At 63.1% G+C, this 23,167-nt stretch overlaps 1 protein-coding gene across 11 annotated transcripts in view; it reads left to right on the forward strand.

Annotated features, from left to right (window-relative positions):
* The window catches only part of ANK1 (ankyrin 1), an 88,726-nt gene that overhangs the window by 53,658 nt on the left and 11,901 nt on the right, over positions 1-23,167 (forward strand). For 10 of the 11 annotated variants that reach the window (XM_045003564.1, XM_045003556.1, XM_045003560.1 and 7 more), the window contains exons 12-38: positions 886-984; positions 1,697-1,795; positions 2,442-2,639; positions 2,865-2,963; positions 3,040-3,138; positions 4,289-4,486; positions 5,050-5,148; positions 5,596-5,694; positions 6,410-6,508; positions 6,737-6,829; positions 7,186-7,258; positions 7,921-7,944; positions 8,875-8,968; positions 9,739-9,817; positions 10,717-10,814; positions 10,899-11,123; positions 12,857-13,011; positions 13,288-13,499; positions 13,825-14,029; positions 15,175-15,271; positions 17,467-17,695; positions 17,976-18,101; positions 18,191-18,310; positions 18,737-18,821; positions 19,647-19,721; positions 21,029-21,160; positions 21,803-21,949. In XM_045003564.1, coding sequence (XP_044859499.1) covers positions 886-984; positions 1,697-1,795; positions 2,442-2,639; positions 2,865-2,963; positions 3,040-3,138; positions 4,289-4,486; positions 5,050-5,148; positions 5,596-5,694; positions 6,410-6,508; positions 6,737-6,829; positions 7,186-7,258; positions 7,921-7,944; positions 8,875-8,968; positions 9,739-9,817; positions 10,717-10,814; positions 10,899-11,123; positions 12,857-13,011; positions 13,288-13,499; positions 13,825-14,029; positions 15,175-15,271; positions 17,467-17,695; positions 17,976-18,101; positions 18,191-18,310; positions 18,737-18,821; positions 19,647-19,721; positions 21,029-21,160; positions 21,803-21,949 — 3,358 coding nt within the window. The remainder of the gene's footprint in view (positions 1-885; positions 985-1,696; positions 1,796-2,441; positions 2,640-2,864; positions 2,964-3,039; positions 3,139-4,288; positions 4,487-5,049; positions 5,149-5,595; positions 5,695-6,409; positions 6,509-6,736; positions 6,830-7,185; positions 7,259-7,920; positions 7,945-8,874; positions 8,969-9,738; positions 9,818-10,716; positions 10,815-10,898; positions 11,124-12,856; positions 13,012-13,287; positions 13,500-13,824; positions 14,030-15,174; positions 15,272-17,466; positions 17,696-17,975; positions 18,102-18,190; positions 18,311-18,736; positions 18,822-19,646; positions 19,722-21,028; positions 21,161-21,802; positions 21,950-23,167) is intronic. The other variant, XM_045003559.1, reaches the window with a different exon arrangement.

Consider the following 23,167-nt stretch of genomic DNA (forward strand, 5'->3'; position numbering starts at 1 on the left):
CCCTGGTCTGTCGGTGCTGGTGTCAGCCCCTGGAAGTGGGGGTGGAGGAGGACTCTCGTCCCCGTGTGCAGGCACCGCGCCAGCTGTGCTGACTCCCTGCCTGGCTCTCTCGTCCCCCGTACGCGGGCACCACGCCGGCTGTGCTGACTCCCTGCCTGTCTCTCTCGTCCCCCGTACGCGGGCACCGCACCGGCTGTGCTGACTCCCTGCCTGTCTCTCTCGTTCCCCGTACGCGGGCACCGCGCCGGCTGTGCTGACTCCCTGCCTGTCTCTCTTGTCCCCCGTACGCGGGCACCGCACCGGCTGTGCTGACTCCCTGCCTGTCTCTCTTGTCCCCCGTATGCGGGCACCGCGCCGGCTGTGCTGACTCCCTGCCTGTCTCTCTTGTCCCCCGTATGCGGGCACCGCGCCGGCTGTGCTGACTCTCTGCCTGTCTCTCTCGTTCCCCGTACGCAGGCACCGCACCGGCTGTGCTGACTCTCTGCCTGTCTCTCTCGTTCCCCGTACGCGGGCACCGCACCGGCTGTGCTGACTCTCTGCCTGTCTCTCTTGTCCCCCGTATGCGGGCACCGCGCTGGCTGTGCTGACTCTCTGCCTGTCTCTCTCGTCCCCCGTACGCGGGCACCGCGCCGGCTACGCTGACTCCCTGCCTGTCTCTCTCGTCCCCCGTACGCGGGCACTGCGCCGGCTGTGCTGACTCCCTGCCTGTCTCTCTCGTTCCCCGTACGGGGGCACCGCGCTGGCTGTGCTGACTCTCTGCCTGTCTCTCTCGTTCCCCGTACGGGGGCACCGCGCTGGCTGTGCTGACTCTCTGCCTGTCTCTCTCATTCCCCGTACGCGGGCACCGCACCGGCTGTGTTGACTCTCTGCCTGTCTCTCTCGCAGTCTGGCCTGACCCCTCTGCACGTGGCCGCCTTCATGGGGCACCTGTCCATCGTCAAGATCTTGCTCCAGCGCGGCGCGTCCCCCAACGTCTCCAATGTGGTGAGTCCCATCAGGGCAAGAGGGTGTGTCGTGTGGGCTCCTGCCATCCCCATTTGGGCTTCCAAGCTGCAGAGGCTCCCAAGGGGTCTCCCTGGACCCTCCCTCGCATGTGTCCGGCCTGAGGCTCTCGGCGGGTGAAGCCTGTGTGCAGTGACTGACAGGCTGCACTGGGGCAGCTCCCCAGGGAGCACGGAGCCCCCGATTCACTCTTGTGACGAACTGGGACTGTTCTTAATGTGGTCTTTGAATGCTGAGTGGGGAGCGTTGGCCTGGGAGGACCGTCTGCATTGTGGGATGGGAGACTGGCCTTGAGGAAAGATACCTGAGCATGTAACATGAGAACCCAGGAAGGGGTTAGAGGCCAGGTGACACCTCTGCCCAGGAAGTTGAACAAAGGCTGGGAGAGGAGACGCTGTGGGGAGAGAGGGAGTTTTTCAGGAGATGGCTGGGGAATGGAGGGAAGTGCAGACAGGGCTCTGATTCCCCAATGGGGCTGTGTTGCCCCTGGGACCCCAAGATGGATCTAATTGGGGAGGATCCTGTTATCCATGCCTGCAAGACCTGTCTTGAACTGTGTTCCTGTCATCTAAATAAACCTTCTGCTTTACTGGCTGGCTGAGAGTCATGGTGAATCGCAGGAAGCTGGGGGTGTAGGGCCTTGTGTCCCCCCACACTCCGTGACAACTCTCCTCTCCCTTGTCCCTGGATGCAGAAGGTGGAGACACCCCTGCACATGGCAGCCAGAGCCGGGCACACGGACGTGGCCAAGTACCTGCTGCAGAACAAAGCCAAAGTAAATGCCAAAGCCAAGGTACGTCTGGCGGGGAGGGTCTCTGGCCAGCTGGCTCCCCTCTCTCCTTCCACCTGCCTGGGGCTGAGCCAGACAGGGGGTTGTACAATGGCGGGAAAAGGTCTGTGGATTCCCCTTGCGGTTCGGGACCTTCCTGGACCAGGAGCTGCCTTTCGCCATGGGGAGCTGCAAATATAGGCAGGTACCTGTGGGGCAGGGCGCACTGAGGCCAGGCTCCCTGGGCAGGTTGGTGTCCCCAGCTCTATGGGTCTCCCCCTTTCCCTGAGGCCAGTCTGGGTACTGGGGACAATGAGTGCTGGTCTCTCTCCAGAGTGCCATGCAATGCCCCAGTGGCAGGTCTGAGCCCTGAGGGCTGTCACTCGGGGGGAGGGCTCCGGACTCTGACAGGGCACATCTGTCCCCAAAGCAGCTGTTCCTGGCCTGATGGAGACACCCACTGGGTGAGCAAGAGCTGCCCCGAGCATCACCCCGCCTGCTGCCAAGGCACAGAGCTCAGTTGGGAAGAGGAGATCAGACCTGTGGCCTGTCTGATCTGACTTGGGCCAGCCCCTGCCGAGCGTGGGAGGGTGGGCTCCCCTCCATGCCCCTGGCTGGGCTGGGAGAGGGCAGTGGGTCCCTCCCTAACCGCTGTCTGCTCCTCTCCCAGGACGACCAGACCCCGTTGCACTGCGCCGCACGCATTGGCCACACGAGCATGGTGAAGCTTCTGCTGGAGAACAACGCCAACCCCAACCTGGCCACCACAGCCGGGCACACCCCCCTGCACATCACTGCCCGGGAGGGGCATGTGGACACCGCCCTGGCACTGCTGGACAAGGAGGCCTCGCAGGCCTGCATGACCAAGGTAGGCTTGTGCGGCCTGTGCTCACAGCCCAGGCAGGGGTCCCCGGGCGGTGCTGAGGCGGCCCTGGGTCAGGCCGCTGCTGGGGAAGCCTGGGCCATGTGTCTCCTCAGTGCCTTCCCGAGAGGAGAGAGAGGAGGGCTCCCTCGCGCCCCGGCTAGTCTCCACCCTGCATGTCGGATCCCAACCCTGCTGTGCATGGCCCTGACGCTCTGTGTTTCTCCTCAGAAAGGATTTACCCCTCTCCACGTTGCAGCCAAATACGGGAAGGTGGACGTGGCCAGAGTGCTGCTGGAGCATGATGCCCACCCCAATGCAGCAGGGAAGGTGAGTGCCGCCCAGCCACGGGAGCCAGAGAGCCGAGGGCCTGGGCTGCGACTGACCTGTCTGTGCTTCCCCCCAGAACGGCCTGACCCCGCTGCACGTGGCTGTCCACCACAATAACCTGGAGATCGTGAGGCTGCTGCTGCCCAAGGGGAGCTCCCCGCACTGCTCGGCCTGGGTAAGGCACTGGCGGGGCTGGGACCAGCGACCTTGGGGCCTTGGGCTGTATGTGATTGGGAGAAGAACCCACGTGGTCCAGCCCTGTTGTGTGCAGGACTGGCCTCCTCCGGCTGCCCCTGGCCCTTCCACCATGACTGGGCACGGAGCCACACCAGGGACCAGCAGGCCCACTTGGGAGCAAAGCGTGCTGAGCCAATTAACCCTGAACATGCCCTGTCCCTCTGCCAGCCCCGTGGCACCCTCCCCTCCTTCCCCTTTCATCCACAGCCTGCCCAGCTCTCTGCCCCTCCTTCCCCTGCAGCCTGCCCGGCTCTCTGCTCTGCCACTCCCTCCAATGGCCGGAGCCCTTGACTGGCTCTGGGCTCCCGGGCTGGGGGCTGGGGGCTGGGAGCCGGCTGCGTGGGAGGATCACCCGCAGACAAGAGCCCCGTGCAGGCCGTCAGCAAGGGACGTGGCCTCCATGGCGAGCGCTGTTAGACCTGCTGCTGTCTGGCAGTTTGGGAAATTGCATGTGGCCTGTGCACGTTCCAGGGGAACCGCCAATGTTAGAAACCTCCATGCTGGCAGCCAGTGGGCCAGGCTCGCCCCTGCCCTGAGCCACTGGCCAGGCCTGGAAGGGGTCCCATACACCTGTCCAGCCACCTCGGAGACAGGGTCATTTCAGAAGCAGTGTTCTCCGAATGTGCACGCAGCCTCCTGTGCCTGCCTCTCCCACTGCCTGGCCTGCACACCACTACCCTCCTGGCCTGAGGGGTGCTGCACTGAACGGGCTCCCGCTCCGCACTCACACGTGGCAGAGCACAGGACAGCGAGTGAGGGAGGCCTGGTCTGCACCCTGTCCCTGGGACACTGGCCAAAGGCTGAGCCAGAAGCAAGCAGGAGCAATAACTGCCAGTTCCTGGGGAGTCCCTGGCTGGCCCCGGTCAGTGTTCGAACAGGTGGTCTCTCAGATCCATGCCCTGCTTTGAACTTCGGCTGCCTGGCTGGGAGACGCTGGCTCCGGCAGAGAGGGAAGCCTCGGGGCCCTGGGTATGTGCTGTAGGAAGAAGCCCTGCCACGAGCCCAGCCCAGGGGTGGACTGGCTGGGACCTAGCAGGGCCGTTTGCTCCCCAGCGTCTGCTGCGTGAGTGACTCCTCTCTCCCTGCAGAACGGCTACACCCCCCTGCACATTGCGGCCAAGCAGAACCAGCTGGAGGTGGCCAGCAGCCTGCTGCAGTACGGGGCCTCTGCTAATGCTGAGTCCATGCAGGGCGTGATGCCTCTGCACCTCGCTGCCCAGGAGGGGCACGCAGACATGGCGGCGCTGCTCATCTCCAAACAGGCCAATGGGAACCTGGGCAACAAGGTGAGCAGAGACGCTGCCCCCTGTGGAGCCAGGGACATGCGCTCTTGCCTGGCAGGCTGGGAACACCCTGCTTCGCCAGCCTTTCCTGGCACACTGGGAGCCCTCCAGGGTGGGAAGGAGCCAAGTGTGGCTGGAGTGCAGGGCCCCCACGTCCTGATCCCTGCGCTGCCCTGCTGGCTCTGGGCAAGTCCTGCCACCTGGGTACATTGGGGAGTGGTTGTGCCCAGGGGGACCTGCCTCGCTCCTGCCCCAGGGGATCTTTAAAGACGTCGCTGGGTGCGCTGTGTTTGAACCGCGTATTTGGATGCCAAATTCAAACTGACGTTCCCCAGAGTTGCTGCGCCAGCTTCTCTGGGTTACACTGGAGCTGGGCTTGCCGGACGCTTGCCTCCAGTGTTGTGCCGCTCTGCACGGCAGTGCCCACGGTTGTGTGTCTGACGTGTTGATAACCGACTCTGTGTTGCGTCACATGGCAGCGCCCCCATGGAGGGGGGGTGCCACGGCCCTGACCCCCATGGAGGCAGGTGGCCCGGCCATAATATGTGACCTGGCTTTCGTTTCAGAGTGGCCTGACTCCTCTGCACCTGGTAGCCCAAGAGGGGCATGTGCCAGTCGCGGATGTTCTGATCAGACATGGCGTCACGGTGGATGCAGCAACCCGGGTAAAGAGGCAGGCACAGGCTCTCAGAGCAGACATGCAGGGGCTTAGCCCTCCCTCCCCCCTCCCCTCAGCCTTGCTCTCTAGCTCCTAGTTCCCTGTTCCTGAAAGCCAACAGCAGAAGGCATTTCTCCTTCTGACACTGTCTCCTCGGCTTACCGCTCAGGGCCCCTGCCCCACTGCTCCCCTCCCGCCCCAAAGGCCACGCTGATAGGAGGGGGCTCCTGGCACAGCCCGGGGGCGGGGTGCTTGGGCACTCTGCAGTGGCTCTGAGCTCTTGGCATGACGCTGCCAGGGCAGAAGGTTGGTGCCAGGAGTGGCTCCAATCTGATGTGCTTGCTGCCCTGTGGGACCCCCAGCCCCTTGTGGATGGTGCACCCTGAGTCGGGGTGGGGGGGGCGGGTTGGCGTGCGATGGCTGTGTGAGACCGGGTCCCTGGTCTGCCTTTCAGATGGGCTACACCCCACTGCACGTGGCCAGCCATTACGGGAACATCAAGCTGGTGAAATTTTTGCTGCAGCACCAGGCAGATGTCAATGCAAAGACCAAGGTACAGAGAGCCCCCTAACCTTCTCTCTGCCCGCCTGCCTGCAGTGGGCAGCCACGCCCGCCACCTCTCTACTCTGGGGGACGCCCCCACAGGCTGCGGGAGGGGGCAGGGCACCTGCGTTTGGCTCCATCTCATGCCTTGGCCTGGTGGCTGCTGCTTGCAGGGGTCAGGTGGTGGCTGGTCCCAGCACAGAGTGTGGCTGACTGAGCCTTCCTGGGCGCCCAGTGCCAGCAGCGGGCTCTGCCGGGCACCTCCCCACAGCCCAGCTGCTTTGAGCAGACCATGTGTTTCTGGCTGGGAGGGGCAGCATGGGAGAGGGTAGAGCAGCCTGGGACCATCCAGCGTGTCTGGGAGAAGGGGCCCAGCCCCCCTGTGCCTCTCTGATCCTGGGCACCTGGAGAGGTGGAGAAATCCTTCTCCCTCTGGGTTGTTGGCTGCTGGGTGTCGTGTCCTGGGGGTTGCATTTGCCGTTGTCTTTTGAGATGCTCCATTGATCTGGGGTTAGCCTCAGCCGGTCCTTTCGAATGACCCATTCAAGCATCAGGCCAGGAGGTGACATTCCCGCCTGTGTCTCTTGTCCTGCCCTAAGAGCAAACAGTCCTCCCGCCCCCTGCCGGGTAACAGGGTAGCTTATAGGGGAATCTGAGGCACACTCAGGGATCATAAAACCATTGCAACCTGTCGCTTTGTCACAGCTCTCTGCCTCCCTTTGCAGCTAGGGTACACCCCTTTGCATCAGGCCGCACAGCAGGGTCACACGGATATTGTCACGCTGCTGCTGAAGCACGGGGCCTCCCCCAACGAGGTCAGCACGGTGAGTACTCCCGGTCCCCGGCACCATGGGTGACACCAGCCCCGAGGCTGCTCTCTGAGATGTTCCACTCACTCTCGCCCGGCCCTGTGGCTCACTCCTCCCCTTGCTCACACGCACTCTCTCTTACACGCATCCTCTCGCTTGCCCCCTCCACTGCCCCTCGCACTCCTACTCTCTGGGATTCTGTCCCCACACCCGGCTAATCCTGCCCTCTCTCTCCCTGTGCAGAGTGGCACCACGCCCCTGGCCATCGCTAAGCGCCTCGGCTACATCTCTGTCACGGACGTGCTAAAATTAGTTACAGAAGAAACCAGCATCCCGGTGAGTCCCTCCCCCTCCCTCGCAGCGCTGGGCGCTCCCTGCACATGCTCTGGGATGATCCCTGGGCCTGGCCTTGGGGAGAGGATCCCATGGGAGGTTGGCTCAGACAGTGCTGCCCACAGCAGCCCGGGCTGGCGAGGCTCCTGCTGCCCAATTGTGGTGTCAGCTTCCGCCCTGGGTTGGGTCATCGGTGGAGAGGTTTGAACCCAGGACTTGTGAGCCTCTGGGGCAAGCTAAAGGCCCAGCTCCATTCGCTCCAGGCTGGCCCAGCGAGCCGCACGGGGTGGGCTGGGTGTGCCCGGCTGAGGCTCTGGGACCAGCCCAGATCTGACTCGCTCTCTCTCTCTCTCTCACAGTTGGTCAGTGACAAGCACCGCATGAGCTTCCCTGAGACAGTGGATGAGATCCTGGATGTGTCCGAGGACGAAGGTGAGGGCAGGAGAGCAAAGCTCCAGCAGGCCAGGGAGCCCCCCTGGGCTGGGGGCTCTGCCAGGCACAGTGTCTCTGGAGGACAGATAGGAGATGTGCCAGGCAGAGTCTTGGCAGTGGAAATAGGGGGAGCTCTGATGGGAGGGGTCTCCCTGAGGGGTACAGGGGGGAGCTGTGTTGGGTGGAGTCTCCCTGGGGGTGAAGCAGGGAGCTGTGCTGGGTGGGGTCTCCCTGGGATCAAGGGGGGAGCCATGCTGGGCGGGGTCTCTCTGGGATCAAGGGGGGAGCCATGCTGGGCGGGGTCTCTCGGGGACCTGTCACATCAGAGATTTGCACACCAAGGAGAGACACTCCAGAGCCCTGTAGCCCCTGCCCAGGCCCAGGGGCTCTCACCATGGGTGCAGAGCTGCCCATGGCTGAGGCTGCCCATGGCTGAGGCTGCCCAGGGAGGGTGGGTGCTGGCAGCACACACCGCTGCCCCCCGTCAGGCCGCGCCGTCAGGGGTCCCATGTGTAGCACGTTCCCCGCTGCGGCGAGCCCTGGTGAGCTGCCCCACGAGCGTGGCAGGGGCCGTGCCTGGTATCCGCAGGGCAGTGAGTGTCACATGTGGCTCACACGCCTCTCCCGCCTGCTCCTCAACTCTGACTCTTCTTGCTTTGCAGGCTCTGCTCAGGTCACTGTCATGGGTATGGACTGTGTGTGTCACTGTGGCCCCACTTCACCACCCCATTTCGCCCACACACGCTCACTGACCCATCCCACTTCCCATCGGCCCTGGAGCCAGCCCGGCCCCTAACACCATCGCGCCCTGCCCATCTGTGTCTGTGCCCATGCTGCCGTCCTTGTGCTGATTGCATGAATGGGCATTGTCTCCTCCTGCCCGCCCCCCACTCCCAGGGGCTCCCAGGCCAGCCAGGGGCAGGCAAAGCCCCGGGCAAGGGGCGCTCGCTGGAGGAAGGGAGAAGCACCTGAGCCTGGGTTGTGTGGGAGATGGGCGCCCAGGTTTGCCCAGCAGAGACTGCCCACTGCAGGGCTCCTGATTTCATCTGAGCCCCCTCCTGCCCCAGGGGTTCTGGCCTCTCCGACACCAGCACGCTGGGTTTTGTTCCTGGGGGAATCCCGTGGGCTGAGCCCCCTGCCCCAAGTGTAAATTGGGCTGGTGAGCGGGGAGCACGGGTCTCTCCCGTCCCATGCACCACGCCCTCAGCAGGGCACTCGGGGGCAGGCCAGGCAGGAGAGCACCCGTCAGCAGGAAGGATAAGGATCTGCTGGGAGAGGGGCCGGCAGCTCCCTGGGCAGCTGTGACATAAACCACAGCTCATGTCATGCTAACCCACAGCATGGGCCTCGCGCCCAGCGACAAGGCAGCGCAGCTGGCAGACAGCATCCCCTGGAGCCAGGCTGGCCAAAAGCAGCGCAGCGACATGGGGGGCGTTGCTGGCTGACACCAGGAGCCAAGGAACAAGCCCTGGCTTGGGGGTGGAGATGCCAGCCCATGTGGAGCTGGGCACAACCAGCTTAGCTCTGCGCCATCCCAGGCCAGGGGCGGGGAGAGGCCCTGACGTCTGGCCCTCTGCCGCTCTGCCCCCATGGGCTGAGCCGTGTCTTGGTTCCAGGGGAGGAGCTGGCTGACCCCAGGCCTGAGAAGCAGGATTCCAGGGAGCAGGATGAGGAGAAGGAGATGGAGTTTGTCCCCAAGCTGGATCAAGTGTAAGAAGCACTGCACAGTGGTGTGGGGGCAGTGATGGCACAGTGGGGCAGGCACTATGGGGCAGAGGTGGCGTGTTGCTGGGAGGGTGCTCTAGGGCAGAGCAGGCAAGGCAGGGCAGGCGGGTGCTATGGGGTGGTCGTGACATGGTGAGGCAAGTGTGGTGCTGTGGGGCAGAGGTGGCATGGTGGGGCAAGCGTGGGGCTGTGGGGCAGGCGCTGTGGGGCAGAGGTGGCATGTTGCTGGGGTGGTGCTCTAGGGCAGAGCTGGCATGGCAGGGCAGGGCAGGCGTGTGCTGTGGGGTGGCCGTGACATGGTGGGGCAGGTGTGGTGCTGTGGGGCAGAGGTGATGTGGTGGGGCTGTGGGGCAGAGGTGGCATGGTGGGGCAGGTGAGGAGATTCAGCTTGCGAGGCCCTTTCCAGCCTGAGCTTTATCTCCCTGCTGCTGTCCCCAGGGTAATGGAGACAACCCTTCTCCCCAAGCCAGTGGCTCACACGGGGGGTGCTGGGAGCATGGAGACACCCCCTGCCCAACCAGCGCTCAGCACAGGGCCCACTCCCCAGAGACACGGTGGGGTGAGGCCAGCGCCGGGGAGCGCAGGTCACTCGTGGCCTGGTCCTTTGCAAAAGTCGATGCTTGTGGGCCTGGGAGCTATGCAGAGCCCTCTCCCAGGGACACCCCACGCCCAGCGGCTGCTCCGGGGCCTGGGGCCCACAGGGAAATCGTAGCACACGAGGCTGCTTGTGACCATATCCCTTGTCACCTGCCCAGGGTGGAGTCTCCAGCCATCCCGCGGATCCCCTGCGTCACACCTGAGACCATGGTGGTCAGACGGGAGGAGTCTGAGCAGGTGGGTTCTGCCCCACCCAGGGCCAGGGAGTTCCGGCTGGCTGCACTGCAGGGTAATTCCCGGCACAGCCGAGGTCAGGCCTGGTCCATTCCAAACACCTTGTCTAGTGAGAGAACAGCTGGGGATGTGGGGAGCAGGAGCTGCAGAGGAGCCGCCTCCTTCACCTGCCCTGGGGAGAGGGGGCTTGCAGCCACCGCACCTCCGCCCTCACAGGGTGCTGGCCATCCAGCTCTTGTAGGGTCTGGCTCAGAGCTGTGCTCTGGGCAGGGGCTTTCCCCAGCCAGCCTGGCCTGGCAGGCCCCCTCTCTCTCGTGTCCCTATTCCCACCCCTGCAGAGTGGGTGCCATCCCGAGCTGCATCCCCAGCAATGCCCTGTGGGCAGGCCGGGCCCAGGCTGGGAGGTCGGCTGGGGCAGCTTTGAGGGGCCCCTGGCAGACAGGGATGCTGCAGCTGTATCTCTGGGTGCGTGCTGGATTCCAGGGGCCTCAAAGGAGGATGGAGCTGAGGCCAGGCCCTCTCTGGCTGGTTGCAAGAGGCAGAGCTGCTGGCAGAGATGAGGGTGCTGAGGTTCCCAGCCACAGGGCCTGCAGGAGTCCAAGGCCACTGCCTCTTGGTTCCTCAGGTTTCCAATATTCAGGCCCTTTCCAAGCTGGCTCTGAGCCTCGCCAGGTCCCAGTACCAGCCCCTTGGCTGAGGTTTTGTAATGGGCCATAATGAGAAGCGACATTTGCTCCCCTTGGCCTTCAGTGGGCCTGGCCGTGTCCTGAGCAAGGTCTCAGCTGGCGTGGGAATGGTGATAGCCAGCCGTACGGGAGCCAGGGTTTCGCCAGGAGCCCCAGCATAGCAAGATGGGAAGGGCAAGCTAGCTGTGTCTAACGAGCTGTTTCCTATTCGCTCAGCCGTCCAAGGAGTTTGACGAAGACTCCCTAATACCCAGCAGCCCCGCGACAGAGACCTCAGACAACATCAGCCCGGTGGCCAGCCCCGTGCACACAGGGTGAGTGCCCGGCTCCCATGCGCATCCACATGCCAAGCAGTTGGTGAGTCTCAGTGGGACACCTGGGTTTGTCTGTCCTTGCAGGTTCCTGGTGAGCTTCATGGTGGACGCCCGTGGTGGCTCCATGAGGGGCAGCCGACACAACGGGCTGCGAGTGATCATCCCCCCCCGGACCTGCGCCGCGCCCACCCGCATCACCTGCCGCCTGGTCAAGCCGCAGAAACTGACAACTCCACCGCCCCTGGCTGAGGAGGAGGGTCTGGCCAGTAGGATCATTGCGCTGGGGCCCGCTGGGGCCCAGTTCCTGAGGTGAGCGGTGGGGAGGTGTCAGTTCCAGCCAGAGCCCCCATCTCAGCCCCTTGGAGGGAGCAGGGGAGATGACAGCCAGGCCTCTGCTTCACTGTGTTGCGAGCAGTGGCAGAGGGGCCTGGCCCTCCGCTGGGGTCAACTGGCACAGCCCCACTGGAGCCACAGGCACTGCCCAGGCCAAGGGTGCCGAACTACCCTGTGGCCAGTGGCACTGCCAGAACCAGTGGTGCTGCGGCTGTTTGCACCAGCTGAGGGTCAGGCCCAGGGATTTTACACATGGTCTGTGCCCCGTGTTGAGCTGCCCTGCAGTGACATGAGTGCGTGACCTCACGGCACCTGGGTGCAAGCCCCCACTGGTGGTGAGTTCTGCCCTTAGAACCAGCCAGTTATCAAGGTTAACTCCTTGGGCACTGTACGAGCCTTAACATGAGTCACGGACCGGTCCCTAGGGCTCTTGTCACCCAAGGGGGCCTGCCTTTGTGGCAGATGGTCCCTTACAGCACCAATTACAGCAGTGCAGATCACTCCCAGTCCCAAGGACCAGCCTCTTGCCCCAGATCAGTTGCACCTTGGAGCTCACACCAAAGCCAGTGCTTGTAGCCAGTCCTGTAGTAAATGATGTACAGATTTGTTACCAGGGAAAGGAAACAAGAGAGGTATTTACAAGGTTAAAGCAGATACACATAGGTACACACAGAGTTCCAGTCTGAAGTTTCAGAACGCATTAGAAGCTTCTATAATAAGCAAGCTCCGTACATCCTTTAGGGCTACCCAGGCTGAGCAGCTGGGGATCCCTAGAAACCTTGTCTCCAGAGTTCAAGCAGCAGAGAGATCCAGTTCCTTCTTGTCAGAGGTTTTCATTCCCTTCCCTGCCCCCCCTGTGCTCTGAGCTGAGAAGTCAGCTGCTGGGAGGAATCCACTTCTGTGACTCATGTTCATGGGGGGAAGAACAGAGCTACAAACTCTTTTGTCCTCTTTAGTGTCCCACTTTTAGTCCGTCTGGTGTCGATGAGGCTTCCTTGTTGGCCAGGACGTAACAGCTCGTGTTGGAGAGCAGCACGTTACACTAGTTAATGTCTCTCTCCTGGCTGGTGCTTGGCGATGGCAGAGACGTTTACAGAACAAATGCTCAAATATTACCGTACAGTCTGGGATACAGATGCTATGAGATCTATGCAGGGAGCCACTCACCAGCATTCTTAAAGTCTAAACACATGCTGAGAAGCCTAATTCCCATTTTAACAATACTAACACACAGGTGAGCCGGACGGGTGCCAGCCACGTATTTGTCAGTGTGCAGCAGGGACGTGGGCCCTTGGCATGAGCTGGCTCATGGCCTGCCAGCATCACACCCCGTAGGCAGGGGCTTGGCCCTGGGAGCCCAGCGCAGACATCAAGTGCTGCAGGCAGGCAGGACCCATTATAATGGGCCAGTGGGATCTGTGGAGTCCTCTGCAAGCAGCGAGTCCCGTGATCCCTAGGGGGCATTTGCACCTTTGGGGCAGGGGGAGGCCGAGGATCAGTGTGAAGAGACTTGCCCAAGTCCATAGGGTGAGTCCCAAATCACAGATGTCCTGGCTCCCTCTTCTGGGCTTTCCCCACTAGGCTCCCCTGCCCTCCCCCGTCTGGGCAGCTTGATTCCCTCCTGGCTAGGCCCTGCTGAGTGGCGCTCTGTGCTGTGGCAGCGGCACACCTCAGCCCCAGGCCCCTCTCAGCGCCGTGCTCTCCTGCAGCCCTGTGATTGTGGAGATCCCACACTTTGCGTCGTACGGGCGGCAGGATCGGGAGCTAGTGGTGCTGCGCAGCGAGAACGGCTCCGTCTGGAAGGAGCACCACAGCCGCTACAACGAGAGCTACCTGGACCAGGTGCTCAACGGCATGGACGAAGGTGCGTGCGCTAGGCCGGAGGCAGGCTCCCTGTGGGGCAAGGCGGCCCTGCCTGGCTGCAGGGGACAGCCAGGGCAGTAGGCAGAGTGTGCCTGGGCAGGGCTGGCACATGCAGGCAGGGCTGAGGCTTGGTTGGGCAGAGTGGGGGCAGGAATGGGGCTGGTGCAGAGTGTTGACAAGGCTGGCACGGAGCTGGGTGACATGGGGCTGGGCAAAGTGGAGGTGGGGCCAGTGCATGGCTGGGCCCTGCTTTCTCACGGTGGGGCTGCCGTTGCAGAGCTGGAGAGCCTGGAGGAGCTGGAGAAGAAGAGGATCTGCCGCATCATCAGCACCGATTTCCCCCTCTACTTCGTGGTTATGTCCCGTGTCTGCCAGGACCGCGACCTGATTGGCCCCGATGGGGGGTGTCTGAAGAGTACGCTGGTTCCCATGGTGCAGGCCACCTTCCCGGAGACAGCCGTCACCAAGAGAGTCAAACTGGCTCTGCAGGTACCGGGTGTCCCTGCCCCTGGGGACGGACAGAGGGACGGGGCCTGGGCCAGCTGTGCGGGTACCAGGTGTCCCTGCCCCTGGGGACGGCCAGAGGGACGGGGCCTAGGCCGGCTGTGCGGGTACTGGGTGTCCCTGCCCCTGTGGTGGATGGGCAGGCAAAGAAGAGGCGGGCTCTTCCAAGGCAGCGGGCTGGTTCCGGACCGGCCGTGCTGGGCAGCAGTTACTCCATCGTCTCCCAGGGCAAGGGGTGCCAGCCGGCGACCGGTTCCGAGCTGGGGTGGGGGGAGCTGGCCCTCATAGCCCTGCCTGTTCTGTCCCACAGGCGCAGCCCGTGCCGGATGAGCTGGTGACGAAGCTGCTGGGGAACCAGGCGACCTTCAGTCCCATCGTCACCGTGGAGCCGCGCCGCAGGAAGTTCCACCGGCCCATCGGGCTCCGCATCCCGCTCCCGCCCTCCTGGAAGGACAATCCCCGGGACAGCGGGGAGGGCGACACCACCAGCCTGCGCCTGCTCTGCAGCGTTATCGGTGAGAGCACCTGCCTCGCCCTCCTGCAGCAGCCATGCTGGGGCTCCTTCCCCTCGCACTGCTCCCCCACCCACCCCCGGGCTCCTTCTCCTCCCCTTCCCCTCTGCACGGCTCCCTGGGGTCCTTCCCTCTTCCCCCCTGCATGGCTCCCTGCTCCCTGGGGTCCTTCCCCCCTGCACGGCTCCCGGCTCCGTGCTCCCTGGGGTCCTTCCCCCTTCCATGGCTCCCTGGGGTCCTTCCCCCCTGCACGGCTCCCTGGGGTCCTCCCCCTTCCCCTCTGCACGGCTCCCTGCTCCACGGGGTCCTTCCCTCTTCCCCCCTGCATGGCTCCCTGCTCCACGGGGTCCTTCCCCCTTCCCCCCCCGCACGGCTCCCTGCTCCACGGGGTCCTTCCCCCTTCCCCCCTGCACGGCTCCCTGCTCCATGGGGTCCTTCCCCCTTCCCCCCTGCACGGCTCCCTGCTCCACGGGGTCCTTCCCCCTTCCCCCCTGCACGGCTCCTGCTCCATGGGGTCCTTCCCCCTTCCCCCCTGCATGGCTCCCTGCTCCACGGGGTCCTTCCCCCTCCCCGTGCTCTCCCCTGCTTTGCTGCAAATGAGATTTACTCTTCCCCTGCTGGGTGGGGGCTGGGGGGTGGAAGCCGGTGTCTCCAGGGCAGTGGGGTCTCTGTGCAGACAGGCGGCTCTGGCAGTGGCTTGGTGGGGGTGGTGAGGGGAAGGTGCTGGGGTGGGTGGGATGGAGCTAAAGGAGCTGGGGGCAGGCAGACAGGGGGTGCATCCTGGGCAGTAAGGGTGCTGGGGGGCAGATCGCAGTAGAGTAGGGGGCAGATCACAGGACACTGGAGGGTCATATTCTGGTTGATGAGGGAGCCAGGGGGCAGAGCCTAGGGGACGGAGGGGGCCAGGGTAGATCACAGGCAGCAAAGGGGCCTGTGGAGGATCCCGGGGGACAAGGGGGTGGATCCTGGGTGGTGAGGAGCGGAGGGGCAGATCCCAGGGGATGAAGCGGCCAGGGGCAGATTCCAAGCATCAAGGGGGCCAGGGAGAGGACCTCGGGGGTGGGCAGGGGCAGATCACAAGCTGTAAAGGGGCCAGGGCAGATTCTGCGGGCTGGGACGGTGTGTCAGGCCCTGTTGTGTTATTACAGGAGGCACAGACCAAGCGCAGTGGGAGGATATCACAGGAACCACAAAGCTGGTCTATGCCAACGAGTGTGCCAACTTCACCACCAACGTGTCTGCCAGGTGAGCAACGGGTGCGTGGTGCCTTGTGTGGCCTGGGGCTGGTGACCCGGCTGGTGCTCTGGGGCGTGTGGAGCTTGGCCAGAGCGTGCCATCCAGGGGCCGGGTAAACTATGCGGTTCTGGCAGGACCCAACTGAGAGTGCCAATTCAGGACAAATCGCTTAAACAGGGCAGTTACAGCCCAAGGCTGGGGTTTTTCCACCTCTAAGGCTTTGGCTACACTTGCACGTCAAAGCGCTGTCGCGGCAGTGCTGCGGCGGCAGCACTTTGAAGCGCTGCGTGTAGTCAAAGCGCCAGCGCTGGGAGAGAGCTCTCCCAGCGCTGTCCATACTCCACCTCCCTATGGGGAATAACGTACAGCGCTGGGAGCCGCGCTCCCAGCGCTGCGGCTTTGACCACACTGGCGCTTTGCAGCGCCGCAATTTGCAGCGCTGGAGAGGGTGTGTTTTCACACCCTGCTGCAGCGCTGCAAATTTGCAAGTGTAGCCAAGGCCTAAGGCAAACCAAACCAGCCAGCCAAAGAGGACTTTGGTCTCACCCCACTGGCTAACCACAAGTCACACAAGCAATTCCCTTAGACACTCCAGTTTCCCAGTATCACCACCAGTGCCACTCGTCCTGGGGATGAATGATTATGAAAACCAACACCCCAGTAAAAGAAAAAGGTTCTCTTGATCCCAAAGAATCAAGCCCCAGACCCAGGTCAATATACAAATCAGATCTTGCCCACAAATCACGCTGTTGCCAATCCTTTAGAATCTAAAATCTAAAGGTTTATTCATAAAAGGAAAAAGATATAGATGAGAGCTAGAATTGGTTAAATGGAATCAATTGCATACAGTAATGGCAAAGTTCTTAGTTCAGGCTTGTAGCAGTGATGGAGCAAACTGCAGGTTCAAATCAAGTCCCTGGAGTACATCCCCCACTGGGATGGGTCATTCAGTCCTTTGTGTAGAGCTTCAGTTTGTAGCAAAGTCCCTCCAGAGGTAAGAAGCAGGATTGAAGACCAGATGGAGATGAGGCATCAGCCTTTTATAGCCTTTTCCAGGTGTAAGAACCTCTTTGTCCTTACTGTGGAAAATTACATCAAAATGGAGTCTGGAGTCACATGGGCAAATCCCTGCATACTTTGCTGAGTTACAAGGCGTATCTGCCTTCTCTGCATGGGTTAATTGTGTAGCTGATGGTCCTTAATGGGCCATCAAGCAGACTAGGCAGAGCTAACACCAACTTGTCTGGGATGTCACCCAGAAGCACAGGACGAATTTGAAATACAGACAGGATAGAGCCAATACTCATAACTTCAACTACAAAATGATACATACATACAGACAGCATAATCATAACCAGCAACCCATAACCTGGTCTTAGACACCTTATATGACCCCCCTTTACATAAGATTTGATGCCACTACAGGACCTTGGTTGCAACCATGTTCTATATGGTCCCAGATTATATCAATAACGTCACACCGGGTCACAGAGCAGGGCTGAGGCCCAGGTGATTCAGTGACTCAGCCACAGTCCCAGAGCTGGGACCTGAACCCAGCACTCTTGAGTCCCAGCTCTTGCTGCCCGAAGGGAAAAGTGCCAGCATTTCCCAGGGTTCCCCCAGGCTGTGCACCCAGGACCTCTGGCACCTCAAGCCCCTGAGCCACCAAGCCCCGGTGGCATCTGAACAAAGACTCCCACGTGCCTAGGCGACTGCAAGCCTCGCATGCTTGTACTATCACATACGGTATGTGCAAACGCAGGCCTGCCTGGTCTTCGTGAACACACCGATGTCCAGCAGGGGGCGCCCTGGCCAAAGGCAGGGGCCGAGCAGTCCCCCAGGGCGAGTCTGCGAATCTGCTCTGGGCTGCCAGTGAGCGGAGAGCCCGCACAGTCATGCTGGAGGGTTGCCTTGGAGTTCATTTTATTTTATGGGGTTTCCCCCATTTTTCTGTTCTCTTCCTTTTGTTGCTCTCTCGTGACCGTCCAGTGCCTGGCGTGCCCGGCGTGCCACGCACTGCGATGCTGGCCTGCTGCCCCGGGACGGCCTGGAATAGCTGACATCTTTGTTCTTGGGATGTGGTTTATGGGAAGCCAGTGAGGGCCGCTGGTGTTCAGTGCTGGGGGAGCCCTGGCCTGGGCATGTCAGGCTCGAGGGGCCTCCGGCTGGACTGTAACGACCAGCTTGGGGCTCGTGCCCTGCAGGTTCTGGCTGGCGGATTGCCCGCGCACGGCCGAGGCCGTCCATTTTGCCACCATGCTGTACAAGGAGCTGACGGCCGTGCCCTACATGGCCAAGTTCGTGGTGTTTGCCAAGATGAACAATGCACGGGAGGGGCGACTGCGCTGCTACTGCATGACCGACGACAAGGTGGACAAGACGCTGGAGCAGCACGAGAACTTCCATGAAGTGGCCCGCAGCAGGGACATCGAGGTAGCGCCCCTCCCCCCGCCTGGTGTGCGGGCGGCCCTCGGGGTGTCCCAGCCCTCCCCTGCTCACTCCACAGCAAGGCCTGGTCTGTGTGGCCCCCGCCTGCTCACCCAGCTGCAGTGCTGGAGGCTTGGGGGGGCTGGGACCTGCCTGCTCCTTGGCCAAGGGACGTCGGGGAGGAGTCTCTGCACCCAGCTTTGCCTGAGCCCCCCACACCGTGCTGGGGCCCTGTGGGGCAGGGGAGAAGGGAGCTCTGAGCCTGACCCCTCCCCGCTCTCCCCAGGTGCTGGAGGGGATGCCTCTGCATGTTGAGCTCTCGGGGAACCTGGTGCCTGTCAAGAAGGCCACGCAGCAGCGCAGCTTCCACTTCCAGTCCTTCCAGGAGAACCGGCTGGCCATCCCCGTCAAGGTAACAGCCGCCCAAGGGTTTGAGCGGCTGGGCCGGGCTGGGCCGCGGGCCCGTCTCTGCTCCATGCCCACCTGTGTTGTGGTGTCTAGGTGCGGGACAGCAGCCGGGAGGCAGGTGGCTCGCTCTCCTTCCTGCGCAAAGCCATGAAGTACGAGGACTTGCAGCATGGCCTGTGCCACCTGAACATCACCATGCCGCCATGCACCAAGGTCAGTGAGCGCAGGGCCAGGAGCCTGGGCAGCATTCCTGACGCCTTCCTCCAGCCATGCAGGGAGGTGCTGGGCACCGGGGCCTCCCCCACACTCAGCCCTAGGGGAGCTGCGTGCCCCACACCGCGTTTCACGCCAGCTTGGGACACGTCCGGCCAGGATCTGCTGCGGCACCACGGCATGCTTTAATGTGTCCCTGACAGTGACGGCTGGGGCTGGCTCCAATGTTCTCCCAGGCGTGCCGAGCTCCTGCCCCTGCCCTCGCGCCATGGCCCCGCTGGGGAGTTACTGGGGATCCAGTCCAAACCCCTGGGGTGGGCTGGGCTCCCTGGGGCCTGCCAGTCACCACCAGGAAGCTTCCGGGCTAAGGGGCTGGATGGCTCCATTCCCTGTGGGGCTGGTGACCCATGGTGGCTTCTCCTCCAGGGGACTGGCAGCGAGGAGCGAAGGAGGACACTGACACCGTTGGCTCTGCGAGAGAGATACAGCATCCTCAGTGAGAGCACTCCGGGTATGCAGCCCGCCCTGGCTATCCACGCCCAGCTGGGCACCGGCCCATCCCGCCTATCCACCCCCAAGCCTGCCCCCCTATCCACCCCAAGCCTGCCCCCCTATCCACCCCAAGCCTGCCCCACCTATCCACCCCTGAGCCTGCCTCGCCTATCCACCCCTGAGCCTGCCCTGCTTAGCCACCCCTGAGCCTGCGCTGCTTATCCACCCCCAAGCCTGCGCTGCTTATCCACCTCCGAGCCTGCCCCCATCCACCCTGAGCCTGCCCTGCCTATCTACCCCCGAGCCTGCCCCGCCTATCCACCCCTGAGCCTGCCCCGCCTATCCACCCCTGAGCCTGCCCGCCATCCACCTCGAGCCTGCCCTGCCTATCTACCCCCGAGCCTGCCCCGCCTATCCACCTCTGAGCCAGCCCCCCATCCACCTTGAGCCTGCCCCGCTTATCCACCCCCGAGCCTGCCCCGCTTATCCACCCCCGAGCCTGCCCCGCCTATCCACCCCCGAGCCTGCCCCGCCTATCCACCCCCGAGCCTGCCCCGCCTATCCACCCCCGAGCCTGCCCTGCTTATCTGCCCTGCGGCGTGGCTCCCCACCCCCCTGCCTATCCATCCCTGGCCTGGCTTCTCCGCCTGGCCCTCCACAGCCCACTGGTCACAAGAGGGAGGGGCTGGGCCCAGTGCTCCGCTGCCCCTGCCCTACCCCACACAGAGGGGAGTGCAGTGCTTTCTCTGGGTTCTGGCCGGGTTCCCTGCCTGCGACCACACCGGGCTGCGAGTAGGTAGCAGGGCCTGAGCAGGGACAGCTGTGACATGCTCATATCCCCTAGGCTCTCTGAGCGGCACGGAGAAGGCTGACGTGAAGATGGCTGTTATCTCGGAGCAACTGGGCCTCAGCTGGGCTGGTGAGTCTGTGCCTGGCGCGCTCTGCACCGCGGGGATGCAGACTCCGGCTCTCTGCTGCTCAGTGCACCAGGGCAGGCTTTGCTCGCGCTGCACCCAGCTCCCAACAGGGCAGGGCAATGCAGTGCGGGGCGCAGCCCGGCCCAGCTCGCTCTGACACCAAATCAGGTAGCTGGGCTGACAGCAGGCGTGACTTTGCGCTGCCTGTCCGGTGGTGGGACTGTTCTGGGGGCTGTGGAGCAATTGGAGGCTTTGCTTGGGCAGCCTCCTACATCTGTGTGCACCCCAACAGCAGCACACGGCCAGGCTGCTGCGGCAGGTGGCTGGGTGTGTTCACTGGGAGCACCGGGTCCACATCCTGCTCTGTCTCCCAGACAGCAGGGCTAGGAAAGAGAGTACAGTCCCAGCCAGTGTGCATGCACGCCGGTGCCTTGTCCCCTTGCATGTCTCCGCACTCCAGTGCACGTCCCCTTACACATCTCCACATGCCAGTGCACCATCCCCTTGCACATCTCTGCACACCAGTGCACCGTCCCCTTGCACATCCCCGCATGCTGGTGCATTGTCCCCTCACGCGTCCCCCTTGCACATGCCCATGCACACATGCCTGTGCTCTACCTCTTTGCATGCACACCAGTGCACCACTGCCTTGTGTGCCCATGTACTCTGGTGCACTGCCCTCTTGCGTGGATGTGCACACACACCTTCACATGCACACACTGCTGTGCACTGCCCGGTGGCATGGATGTACACTCTTGTTCACTGCCCTCTTCCATACACGCAGGCACACACCTGTGCACCCTGCACACCTGCTAGCACGCACCCGCCCCCCCACCATCTCTGTGCCAGCCAGGACAGGATTTTGCTCTGCATTTGTAAGTTTTCCTGCTTCCTGAAGCAGGGCAGCGAGGTCCGGCAGGGGCAGTGCTGATATCGCTTGTTACATTGCAGCCATGGCTACCAGGAGGCTCAGGAACCATCCTTCCCAGCTTCTCCCTAGCTGGAGCAGTTTGTGACCCAGTGCAGGCAGCCAGGCTGAGCCCAGCGGGCCCAGTTTCACACCCGGTGACACTAAATTTGGACCTTCTGCCCTTTTACTCCCCACCCCTTCCCATTGTTCTGTTGCACGGGCGGGATGTCAGCAGCGCTGGGTGGACGTGGGTGGAGACATGTGGGGGACGGCTGGACCTAGGTGGCATCCCCAGAGCTACTTGCCTAGAAGTGTCTCGAGCAGAGGTGCTTCCCCCTGCTCTCTTTGCTGCACGGGAGCCCGGGACGATGCCTAACGCACACGCCGTGTTTCCTACAGAGCTGGCCCGGGAGCTGCAGTTTGGGGTGGACGATATCAACAGGATCCGGGTGGAGAACCCCAACTCCCTGCTGGAGCAGAGCGTGGCCCTGCTCAACCTGTGGGTCAGCCGTGAGGGCAAGAATGCCAAGAGTGGGTATTTGCCGCCTCCTGCAGGGGCGGGGGCGCAGCTAGCACCCCGGGGTTCCACAGGCGCTCTGTGCCGCCAGCCCGGGGCTCTAGCAGGCGTGTTGGCCAGGGAGCTGGGCCGGGAGTGGGTAGGCAGCGCGGGCCGGGGCGCCAGGCCAGGCGTGAGCAGGCAGGGCGGGCCAGAGAGCTGGGACAGGTGGTGGATATGCACAGCAGGCCAGGGAGCCAGGCCAGGCATGGGTAGGCAAGGCAGGTTGGGGAACAGGGGAACACTATATCCTATCCAGTCTTTCCCCTCAAAAGAGGCTGGGCCAGTTTGCCCATCCCATGACGGAGCTGTGGGGCCGGCCCATCCACAGACGTGCAGTGCTTCCTTGCACACGCCATGCTACACTGGTTCATACGTGTGCAGATGTGAGCTGCTGGCTCCCGTGCACAGCTGGCCTGCGCTAGGTCAGAGGTCTGCATGCGTATCTGTTCCCAGGCGGGTTCGCAGTTTGAGGATGGCTGAGTCCTCGGGCTGGGCCCTCTTTCCAGAGGGTGGGTGAGGCTGGCGTGCCGTGGGTGGGGGCAGCGGGGATAGATCGGCCTGGCAGGGATGGGCCTGTGCTGCCTTTTGATGACACCGGCTGCTCCCCCTGACAGTGGAGAATCTGTACGCGGCCCTGAGGAGCATCGACCGCAGCGAGATTGTCAACATGCTGGAGGGCTCGGGCCGGCAGAGCCGCAGCCTGAAGGGCGACCGGCATTACACTGACAAGGACTATTCCCTCTCTCCCTCCCAGATGAATGGTGAGTCCCTGGCCCTCGTCTGTGAACCCACTGGGGACCCCCTGCTCCCGCGGGTGAGTCCCTCGGCAGGGCGGGCGTGACATTGCCCCGGTGCGGGGTGGCCGCCAAGCGGAGACAGACACGTCACTGAGACCAGCGGCCCTGCCAGGCTGCTCTGCTTCAGCCACGCCGAGGAAATGCGAGTTCCCACTGACGTCAAGGCAGGGGAGCCTTGGGGGCCTGGGGCAGGACTTTGAGCCTGCTAGGCTGCCCACGGGCTGGCTAAGTGTGTGGGCAGAGACAGCAGCCTCAGACCAAGGGCCAGGCCTGCGTGGCTCTGTGCTGTGACCGGGTGTGAGTGCGACACAGGTAGACATCCCTGCCTCAGCACGGCTAAGAAAGTGCCGATGTGGCACCCTGGGTCCATAGCCGGGTTGCTAGCCCGGGCCGAAGTCTGCACCACTGCGTCTGCACGATTTGTAGCCTCCCGTGCTGCAGGCGCCATAGGGGACGTCTGCACTGCAGTGGGGGTGGGCGTGCCCGTGGTAGCACTCTGGGAGAAGTGCAGCTGCAAGGAGCTAAGCGCCCCAGGGCCAGTCCCAAGCAGGCTCTAGGAATGTCCTGGGAGTGGCCAGCCCCTCCTGCCGCCCAGCCTGCAGCAGCCACACGGCTCCTTTTAACACACCCATACGTCTGCCCGTGCTGGAAACGACCCCTCCAGCTCCAGTGTAGACGTACCCCACCCTGCAAGGCCTGACCCCAGCTCTCCAGCCTGCATTCCCATCCTCCTTGGGCCTCTCAGGCTCTTCAGGCTCAGCCTGGGTTGCAGCGTGTTACTAGTGAGCAGACGTGCCCTGCTGGCAGGTCTCTGCCCTCTGCCTGCCTTCTGCTGCGAGCTGGGCTCACACCACTTCTCTTGTAGCCTGTGACCCCCTGTGCTGGGCAGCGGCGTGTGATCAGACAGGGCTGGGTGCCGGGGGCACGGTCAGGCACCTGCCGTCAGTGTCGTAGTCCGGTGTCCCTTTGGGCCCAGGCGGGGGGGGTGAGTCTGGGTGCCGGGGGTGTGGTCGGGTGCCAGCCTTGGCGGCAGGAGTCCCTTTGGGCCCCTGTGCCTTGCTCTGGGGCGTGGCCGTGAGCTCTGCATGCTGAACGCTGTCTTCCCCCTTGTTCTGTGTTCTCTCATACACGCCATTCAGGGCTGCCAGGTGCAGGCCGCTCCTGTTGATCACATCCTGTCAC

Source organism: Mauremys mutica, chromosome 2, assembly GCF_020497125.1.
Source record: "Mauremys mutica isolate MM-2020 ecotype Southern chromosome 2, ASM2049712v1, whole genome shotgun sequence".
Taxonomy (NCBI): Eukaryota; Metazoa; Chordata; order Testudines; family Geoemydidae; genus Mauremys; species Mauremys mutica.